At 46.3% G+C, this 10065-nt stretch overlaps 2 protein-coding genes across 5 annotated transcripts in view; one reads left to right on the forward strand and one right to left on the reverse strand.

Annotated features, from left to right (window-relative positions):
• Positions 1–6726, reverse strand: part of ERMAP (erythroblast membrane associated protein) — a 31306-nt gene extending 24580 nt beyond the window's left edge. The window contains exon 1 of one of the 3 annotated variants that reach the window (XM_070260166.1): positions 6230–6726. The gene's annotated coding sequence lies outside the window, so the exon portion shown is untranslated. Of the gene's footprint in view, positions 1–1689; positions 1824–6229 lie in introns of those variants that run through there. The other 2 variants (XM_070260163.1, XM_070260164.1) reach the window with 2 other exon arrangements.
• On the forward strand, positions 999–6882 carry SVBP (small vasohibin binding protein). 2 transcript variants are annotated; one of them, XM_023632065.2, is made up of 3 exons: positions 999–1077; positions 1778–1927; positions 6452–6882. In XM_023632065.2, the coding sequence occupies exons 2-3, from the start codon at positions 1814–1816 to the stop codon at positions 6536–6538; spliced, it is 201 nt and encodes a 66-aa protein (XP_023487833.1). In that variant the 5' UTR covers positions 999–1077; positions 1778–1813; the 3' UTR covers positions 6539–6882. The 2 variants fall into 2 exon arrangements, with proteins under 2 accessions (XP_023487833.1, XP_070116268.1); XM_070260167.1 differs by having other exon boundaries at positions 1020–1133.
• Positions 6883–10065: the final 3183 nt, after the last annotated feature.

Consider the following 10065-nt stretch of genomic DNA (forward strand, 5'->3'; position numbering starts at 1 on the left):
TTTCTGAGTTTGACTACTTTAGATATCTCGTATGAGAGGAACCAGGCCATATTTGTCTTTTTGTGGAGTTGTGCTCTTTTTAAGGTGTCTGATGTATAATGCTAAACGAGCTTCCAAAAAGGTTGTGACAATTTATACTTTGAAGAGGTATGAGTGCCGGTCTGAGCTACTGTCTGCTTAGCCTCCATCATTTGTTTCAGTTCTTGCCGAGTCCTTAGAGGAACAAAAGCAACGGGGCTGAACACGTTTTCCTTTGGATAGGCCACTGTCCTATCCTGTATCCTGGCTGAAATACTTGCTGAGGCACGTACCAGGCACGTGACCTTGGACAAGTCACTTAACTTCTCGGTGCCTCTGTTCCCTTATCTGTAAAACGGGGATAATATTAGTATATTATTATACATACTTATTATGAAGAATAAATGTGAAGCTCTAAAAACAGTGCCTGGAAGCCCAGAAGAGAGGTAGCTATTATTATTGTTCTTGTTGTTATTATTATCAGACTGCACAAGATTTCTGTTGTCAAAGCACTTATCTACGACTTTCTTCAATCCTTACTAATCTAATAAATGAAAAATGATAGCCAGCTATTTTAATTTGCAAAATCGTAACTGTAAAATTATCAATTATCAGTGAACTTGAACGTTTCTCTATGTTTATATTGACCGTGCTTCTGTCACAATTTCCTTTTTCAAAGCAGTGTGGCAAACAGCATCTCACTTGATCTTCCTAATAAGCTTGTAAATCAAGAAGGCAGCAATCACCGTCTCAGCTTTTGGAATTAAGAAACTGAGGTTCAGAAGATTACAATTCCAGTCCCAGGTCTCAGAGCTCGCCCTTCCAAGTCTAGCGGCTGTCCCAGGATATATTCCCAGGAAAAGCTTTGGTTACTCCTAACGGCCCCTGCCCCAGCGCCTTCCCTGGGAGTCCAGACAGCTTCTCTGCGCACGCGCGGCCCTGCCTGTGGGCGGGGCCTCGGAGCGCACCAGCCCGCCGCTCCACCCCCCCCCGGCCCCGCCCCCGGCGCCGGCCCCGCCCAATCCGAGGCGCGGCGGGCTCGGGACTCCAGGCCCCGAGGTAGAACGGGCGGGGATCCCCGCGTGGGCCGTGTCTGCGACGCGGCGGGCCCCAAGGTCCGGAGGCCGGAGAGGGAAGGCGCCGGTGCCCGCGCGCCGCCCGCCGCCATTTCGCACCCGGAAAGGGCAGCGGCGGGAGGGGCGGCCTCCCCTGGGGCCGGGCTGGGGCCCAGGGCGGGCCGGGCGGCGGAGGGCGGGCCCGTGCGGGGGCGGGGACCCTGCGGCCGAGCCGGGATGTAACTGTCCAGCGGGGCGGCGGTGGGGAAGCCGTGGCCCGAAGGCCCGGGAGGGAGCGAGGCTCGGGCCGCCCCGCTTCGAGACCTCGCCTGGCCGGTCCCCCTGGGCCTGGGGGTCCTCGCGGTTACACAGCCCCACGCTGGGTGCAGCGCGCCGCAGTGTGTGAAGCGCTTCCACGTGGGCCTTTTCATTTGGACCTCAGGGCAGCTCTGGCAGGAGGCCAGGGAATGGACTGTTGTCCCATTTTGCGGACAGAGAAAACTGAGGCTCAGTGTGGGGAGATTTTCCCAGGGACGCCCAGCGAGGTCGCGGCGGTGGGACTCAGGTCCTGCTCCTCGAAATCTAGCGCCCTTTCCACCGGGCCGCTCTGCCTCACCTGTCAAAGAAGGGGCTGAGCGAGTGACTGGCAGTTCTTTCTCTTTTTTTTTTTTTTTTTTAAGTCAGCCTCTTTCTGTACCATCCAGGTCAGAGCTGACTAAGAAGTATTCAGAAGCCGAGTCATGGATCCACCTGCACGTAAAGAAAAATCCAAAGTTAAAGAACCTGTCAGCAGAGTTGAGAAGGCCAAGCAGAAGTCAGCTCAGCAGGAGCTGAAGCAGAGACAAAGAGCAGAGGTGAGATGGAGGAGGGGGCCTGTGGGCTGCTGGAGGTGATGCGGGAATAGAGAAATAGCAGAGAGGAGAGCTGTGATGGGGCCCTGCTGGCCTCTGCCAGAACAGGTGCTCGCCAGGTTTAGAGAGATCACTGAGGGCCAGAATGATGAAGGGGCAGCCCAGAGTCACGTGCCAGTTAGCGTCAGAGCCTGGCCAGTCCCAGGTCTCCAGAGGACTCCTGGCCTCTGTGGGAGGGACCTGAGGGAAAGAAGAAAGAGAAGGGGTGTGCAAGGGCGGGTTCAGAGTGACAGAGCAGATGTCAGACACCCCCTGGCACAGATGTGCTGGATTTCACCCAGAGAGGGGCTGCTCACACCCAGGAAGTGGAGGCCCAAGCTCAGCTCCCACCAGTGTGTTCCTTTGTTCTGTCAACACTTACAATCAACTTGAGAATAAAAAGCTTAAGCGGTTTACCCTGCCTCTGTTGAACCACGTCCAGATGTGGGTATTTTCAGTATTTAATATCAGGAAAAAGCTTGCTACACTCTTTTCCCTCTTTCTGTTCATTTTGTTCATTTCTTTCTCTCTTTTTGTAAGAAATTTAAAAACACAGAAAAATAGACTGTTACAACAATGATCTGGGTACTCAACACCCAGATTGGTAATGGTTAATGTTTTGTCGTATTTGCCTGGAGTCTTTTTGAAATAAGATAAATAAAAATTACATATAAATTTGAAGTCCACTTTGCCCCTTTCCTGTCATACACCCTTTTACTCCTCCTTATGGGCAACCACTATTTTTTTTAATATATTTTTATACTCAAATATATTAATAGATATCCTTGAACAAGATACAATGTTCTTTTGTGTTTTAAATGTTTAAATTAATAAAGTTCCACGTTTTGTTTTGCGTTTTGCTTACATTATGTTTTTTAGACTATTCATGTTAATATAAGAATCTAGTTTATTCCTCACACTGCTTACAGTAGTCTCTTTTATGAATCCACTTTAGTGTATTAACGTGTTCCTCCAGTGATGGACATTTGCATTATTTGTAGTTTTTTTGCTATTGCAAACATTGCTTTAATGAAAAACCTTTAGGTATCTCCTTTGGCACCTGTGCTAGAATTTCTTAGGGCTTATGTAACTACAAGTAGAGATACTGGGTACATTTCAGTTTTACTAAACATTGCCAAATTGCTCTCAAAGAAATTGTCCGAGTTTGCACCCCCATTAGCAGTGGAAGAGAATTCTCATTCCTCACTTCCTTTGCAACACTTGCTAGTGGCAGATTTTAAATTTTTGTTAATTTGATCCGTTCATTAAACAAATATTGAGCGGCTCCCGTGTGCCAGGCACTGTTGTGGGAACTTGAGACCCATGACTGCACAGGCAGGGAAGAATCTTTGCCTTCTGGAGCTGCACTGGGTGGGGGAGGCAGAGAGTAAACATGGTAAGTAAATGTAATAGTGTGTTTGCAGTTAATCTGTAAACTGAAATCTGCCTTTGGATTAAGACAGACCGTCTGAAGCTGTGGACCTGGATTCCAACAAATTGTCCTCCCCTGTCCTTCACCTCCCCGCCCCTGCTGGATCCTGCCCCCAGATGGTTTTACTGCAGGGCCCTTTGGCGAACAATTGAGGGCCGCTGTAAGAAGCAGCCCTAGGACACTCCTTTGTGCACGCTATGGGGACAGGTGTTGTTCAGGACGTCGTTCGTGTCCTTATTGACACCCTTCCCATGAGGTTACACAGGTCAGATTTACTTGTCTGATTTCAAGTCCCAGCTCCTCCGTAAACCCCACTTCTTCCCCTGTGACCTTGGACAAGATGCTTAACCTCTCTGAACTGCTGTTCCTCGATTCCTCCTTGGTGAAATGAGGATGGCAATCTCTGCCTCACAGGATTGTTGTCAGGAACAGAAATGCTACATGTCGTGCACTTAGCACAGCCTGGCACTGAGAAAGCGCTCAGTACGGGCCTCGATTGTTAGTAGGCATCTGTGCTTCATGCGGTCGGTTTGTGTTTGTTGTGTGGACTCTAAATTGAACAACTGACGATGCTTATGTTGACTGGCTGAAATCTAATATTGGAGTTGCACTCTAGCACTTGTTGAGCACTTCAGATGTGCCGGGCACAGGGCCAACCTGACATGCACGGCCACATGTATCCTTACCCCAGGGCTCGTTATTGTTACACAGGTATTATTGTTACTCCCATTTTCACCTTTGTAAATCCTTCCTGGAATAAGGTGGGGATAGATGAAATACCTCTGTGAGGGAGAAGGTATTATCCCCACTTTGAAGTGAAGCGATGTGACCAGGATCCGTCGTTAATGCGAGATTGCAGGCAGGACTGCGAGCTAAGATCTTCTGACCTTCGCCTCCTGCTTTTTGCGCCCGCCTTACAGCTGCCTTGCTGCGTTCTTTATGTGCATTGCCTGGAATGCAGTCTCCTAACACAGGAATGTGACAAGACCCCTTCGGGGGAGGAAGAGGCACAGTTCCCATTCAGTTCTGCAAAGATGCCACATTCCAGAAACTTCCATGTGAAGGAGAGATGTGAGGGGTGAAAGGGAGCAGAAGGTACATTTGGCAGTTGAAGCAGCATTTGACACTATTGGGGGCCCTTTTCTTCCTGAAAGTCTGTCATTCCTTGGCTCGGACCCCCTGACCCATGTTAAGTTTCTTTTTTCTTTGATTTTCCCCTTTCTCCCACCAGTCTGCCTCCTTGATCTAGGGGTCTCCAAGAAGCTATTTAATGTCCTCTCAGTCTCAGCACAGTAATGTGCAGATTACAAATGCTCCTTAAAGCACGGATGAGGATTTTTAAAAAACATATGTGTTAAAAGTATACGTATAATGTGTGTGTGCAGCTTAGAGAATATGAATAAAACACACCCTTGTACCTAACACCCAACTAGAGAAATAGAACGCAACCCACAACTTAGAGCCCCTCAGGCCCCCTCGGCACGTCCCCAGGCCTTCCCATTAGCAGTGGCCTCGTTCCTTAATTTTACTCTAATCACTCCCTTGCTGTTCTGTATTAATTTACTACTTCTCTATCTACCCCTAAATAATATTTTGTAGCATAACAATATATTGTCTAAATCTGGGGGGTTCTGAACTTTATATATGTTACTATATTTTGTGACTGGCTCTCTTCACTCAGCATCTTTTGTTTAACCATTCTAATTTATTTATTTGTTTTTACTGTGGTAACATATACATAACATAAAACTTAACCATTTTAACTGTCAGTATGATGCTTTTTGAGAATCACTTGTGGTGGTGTTTGTAACTATTTTCATCACTGTGGAATTTCATTTTCCTTAAAGATGATAGGATCTCACCAAAATAAAAAAAATATTTGGAAAAAAAACCATTATAGGATCATTCAAGTTTTCTATTTATCCTAGTCAGTTTTTATCCTTTTACTTTTTCTAGGAATTTAAGTTTTCAAACTTATTGACACAAAGTGCATGTTTTGTTTTAATCTCCATGGTACCAGTAATTATGTTTTCTTTTAATTCTAATAATGTTTTCTTGTGTCCACTCCCTTTGAGCTGATCGGTCACGCCAGAGGTTTACAGGGTTTTCTTCAGTGTTTTCCAAGATCTGTCTCACAGTTATGGTGATCCTCTCTATTGTACATTTGGTTGCTTTTTCATTAATTTCTGCTCTTATTTTGCACTGCCCATTTGTCTCACTTCTCAGTTTCTGTGTTCCCCCCTTGTCTTCTTTTTAATTAATCAAGTTATATCCCCTACACATAAACATACCCCTTTGTTTTTCTCTTCCACAAATTGGGAATTTTTATGATGTTTCTGTTCTTAGTGGATTGATGGAGGGCTGCAAGCTGAGGAACAAGGTGGGTACCCTGCCTTTCACCTCAGTGCATTTTGCGGTTTCTTTCCACCCCCACTGCCTGCCTTGGTCACCTTCCGCTCCCCTCCTTCCTGGACTGCTGTCAGAGATGCCTCCTGAGTGGCCTGTGAGCTCTCCTCCCCTCACTCCATCCCGCACACAGTCTCCAGTTCTCCTTCCCAGGGCACCGATGGAATCAGGTTGCTCCCCTGCCCACTTGCCTTTGCTGGCCCTCCAGAGCTGGACTGATAAGTCCAGATTCCTTGGCATAGCAGCTATCTACGACCCCAACATACTTTCCTTGGTTTCTCCAGCTCCCCAACTCCCACTCTGTAATAGCCTTCATAGTATATAAGCATACTTGAAGTTTCCAGAACTAATCTTATACTTTTCCATTGTATTTATTTAATCATAATCCCCGCCCCCCGCACCTATCATGTCCCTTCCCCAATCTCTACCTGTTCGAATCCTGCTGATCCTTTAAAGTCAGAGCAAGCCACCTGCCTCCCTTCTTCTTTCGTGATTCCCCAAATAGAATTCATCTCCACCTCTGCTGTTCGCTTATCACTGTGCCTCATTACTGATGCGGTTCTGGGATTTTCAGATGCCCCGGCCTGTTGTGTCTGAAGGCATGCCAAGCAGCCGCGTCCACTGCTGACGTCTCTTTTTCTGCCTGTCAGATCTATGCTCTCAACAGAGTCATGACAGAGCTGGAGCAGCAGCAGTTCGATGAGTTCTGCAAGCAGATGCAGCCTCCTGGAGAGTGAGCCGCCCCTGCGTCCACCGAGATGGGGCCCTGGAGGCTTCGTTTGTGAGCCTCTTACCAGTTTTAAGCTGAGATGGCCCATTTGGAGCCTTACAGAACTAGACAAGAAGACATTTGTGTTATTCCTAAAACTGGATCCATCTGAACTGCCTATGTCACTTCTGCCTCACTGGTTTCTCCAGTCTGAATTGGCCCAATGCTTGCTGAAGAGACTTGTTTATTCTTCTAAGACAATAGATCCTTGTGTTTTTTTTTTTAACCTTTTTCTATTGTTTGAGAAAAATCAGTGTTTCTTGTGAAACTAAATCTTCTCCAAAAATACAAATAAAATTCTAATAAAATGTTCATTTGCTCATACGTTAGTTTGGGGGTGCCTAGCCGTAGAAAGTGCCGTCAAAGAGACTGTACGGGGTAAGAAGAGTTGAGGTGAGCAGAGGGCACCCTTTCTCCCTCGGGAGGGGAGTGGACAGGAGAGGAGAGGAGAGAAAGACCGTGACTGCTTCCAGTTCTCATTCTTCCTGGAGACCTCACAGACCCTAAGTTTTTGGCCACACAGGTATGAATACGCGACCCTTTACTCCCAGGTGAGCCGCTGCTCAGGGTTGGGGCTGGAAGCTGGGACCCTTCTCCCTTTGCGCATGTAGACAGCCAGCGGCAGGCGTGCACCAACAGGGAGAGGGGTGCAGGTGCTTTGGGTTTTTCATTTTGGGGGCTACTTTACCAGGCCTAGAAATGGGTTGATGATGGGAATATTCAGGCTGGACCCATGCGCCCGCCATCTTGGGTGTGGAAATGTAAAGTTGTTTCTGCAGCAGACGTTGGCGTCAGGAATGGTGGCTCATGCCTCAGTTCTAGCGCTGGCGTTATGTTAATGCTGCGCAAAAGGAGAGGCTGTTCTCTCAGGATGTTTCCTTTCCAGCTATTCCTCGGGAGTGGGGGAAGAAGGATGCCATGAAGTGGGATATGTGTGGAGATGAGGCAGATCATCAGTCACAGCAAAAGAGCCAAACGCTGCCACCTCCTTCGCTCTCCGCGCTGGAAATGCCTGCGTTTTCCCTGCCGGTGCTGGGACGTCTTAAGTGGTCCCCCGCTCCTCTTTGTCTCCCTGCTGCCTCTGAAGTCGCTGAGAATTCTGTTCCCATTGCTGTGGCTTGTTTTAGGAGTAAACTGGGGCGTTAATGGGGTGTAAGAAACTTGCTACCACTGCAGGGGAATGTGTTTTGGGGAGAGCCCAAAAATAAGGATAATCTCTACATAAATTATCCCCACAAATGGTAATTCAGTTCTGTGGTATCCTGCTGAATTTGAGTGAATGGAAATTTTTTGGTTTTGTTTTTTCGAGGAGTATGGGTATGGGGTGAGCTGTTGTCATAAACCTAAGGAAATGCTGTCGTGTGTTAGAAAGAGCACAATTTTTGGAGACAAATGACCTGGGGTCAACTACCAATTCTTTTTTTTCTTTTTTTTGCTGAGGAAGATTCGCCCTGAGCTAACATCTGTTGCCAGTCTTCCTCTATTTTGTATGTGAGTCGCTGCAACAACATGGCCACTGATGAGTGGTGTAGGTCTGCGCCCAGAACTGAACCTAGGCCACTGAAGCGGAGCATGCCGAACTTAACCACTAGGCCACAGGGCCAGCTCCTCAAGCACCAATTCTATGCTGGATAAGTTACTAACTTCTCCAAGCCTCACTTTTCCCATCTATGTAATGGAATAGTATTTTCTTCCTCTCAGGATCACTGGTTGAGAAATAAATAAGGTAATGTGTGTAATAGATACTCAGTAAATGTTACTTCCCTTCCCAGACACCTTGTTTCATGAGAAATGTTTCAGATTTCACAGAACCAAGTAATTCATGAGCGTTGGCTGGAAAGATTCTGATCCTTAGCTGGGAACTGCTTGTATTAACGTGTATCAGCCCTGGACACACTCTGTTCTAGAGAGGTGTTCTAGTGTTGTAGTTTTTCAAACTGTAAGCGTTTGTAAAATCACTTTAATAAATTGTGGCCAGCTTTCCTTTTAAATGAAATAATAGAATAGATTAAAAAATATCACATGTGGTAAGGATATTGTCTCATGAAGCTTTTGTTTCAGGTTTATATACACTTACGAATGTGTATACTGCATTTGAGGTCAAAGTTTTTTCTTACTGTGGGTTGTGGTAAAAAAAAAAAAAAAAAAGTTTGAGAAATGAGAGGATACCTGAACCAAGACAGGAATGGATCATCTTTTTATTCACATTTTAAAAAACGAAATGGTTTATCTCCTACCTGAGAAATGCCAAGGTAAGGGCTCCAGAGGCCTTTGTATCCATAGTTGGAATAGCACAAATGCTAAGGCTCTTAGAAGCATAATCAATGAAAACTAGAACACATCGTTTCTGCTTACTTGCATGAAATGCCTCAGCCCTGATGTGATCCATTCCCAGTTTATCAGAGGTAAGAGAAGATGTTTTTGAAGGCTTGCATCAAAAAATTAATAATGGGGCTGGCCCAGTGGTATAGTGGTTAAGTTCATGCACTCCGTTTCAGCGGCCTGGGGTTCACAGTTTCAGATCCCAGGCACAGACCTACATATCACTCATCAAACCATGCTGTGGCAGCTTCCCACATACAAAATAGAGGAGGACTGCCACAGATGTTAGCAACAATCTTCCTCAAACAAAAAGTGGAAGATTGGCAATAAATGTTAGCTCAGGGCCAATCTTCCTCACCAAAAACCAAACAAAAACATATTCATTAATATCCCCGCTGATCACATCAGAAATGTCTTTGAGGGGCCAGCCCTGTGGCCAAGTGATTAGGTTTGCACACTCTGCTTCAGCAGCCCAGGGTTTTGCCAGTTTGAATCCCGGGCACAGACGTGGCACCACTCATCAAGCCACGCCGAGGTGGCGTCCCACATGCCACAACTAGAAGGACCCACAACTAAAAATACACAACTATGTACCAGTGAGCCTTGGGAGAAAAAGGAAAAATAAAATCTTTAAAAAAAAAAAGAAATGTCTTTGAGTAAGGACCAGCCCAGTGGTGTAGCGGTTAAGTTCATGCAATCTGCTTCAGCGGCCCAGGGTTCATCAGTTCGGATCCTGGGCGCAGACCTATGCACCACTTCTCAAGCCATGCTGTGGTGGCGTTCCACATATAAAGTAGAGAAAGATGGACATGGACGTTAGCTGGGGGCTAATCTTCTTCTTCTTCAAAAAAGAACTGTCTTTGAGTATTGGAAAACTGTCAGTGTCAAGGTGGTGGATACAAGTTTCCAAAATTCTAATGCTCACTTAAATGCTCAAATTTTATCCTTGGCAACAAGAACTGTTTTTTCTTGAAGTGACAGTCTCACCCAGTTCATATTTCAAGAAAACCATGTCTGAAAAACCCTAGTTTGTCTGTCAGTCATCCTTTGGTGTTTCATAAGAAAAGCAGCTAGTTCAGTTCAGACTCAAACCAATGTTTTTCCTCGAGACAACCAGTACCATTTAGTGCCACTGCCTGGATTCGCACCAAGGTCCCAGCAGCTTTACCCACA

Source organism: Equus caballus, chromosome 2 (assembly GCF_041296265.1).
Source record: "Equus caballus isolate H_3958 breed thoroughbred chromosome 2, TB-T2T, whole genome shotgun sequence".
Classification (NCBI taxonomy): Eukaryota; Metazoa; Chordata; class Mammalia; order Perissodactyla; family Equidae; genus Equus; species Equus caballus.

What these genes read in the sequence shown, in the direction of transcription:
- SVBP (XM_023632065.2), top strand. Translation starts at nt 1,814, where the DNA reads ATGGATCCACCTGCACGTAAAGAAAAATCCAAAGTTAAAGAACCTGTC. An exon ending in AGCAGAGACAAAGAGCAGAG is followed by an intron (nt 1,928 to 6,451) that starts GTGAGATGGAGG and finishes TCTGCCTGTCAG; the next exon opens with ATCTATGCTCTCAACAGAGT.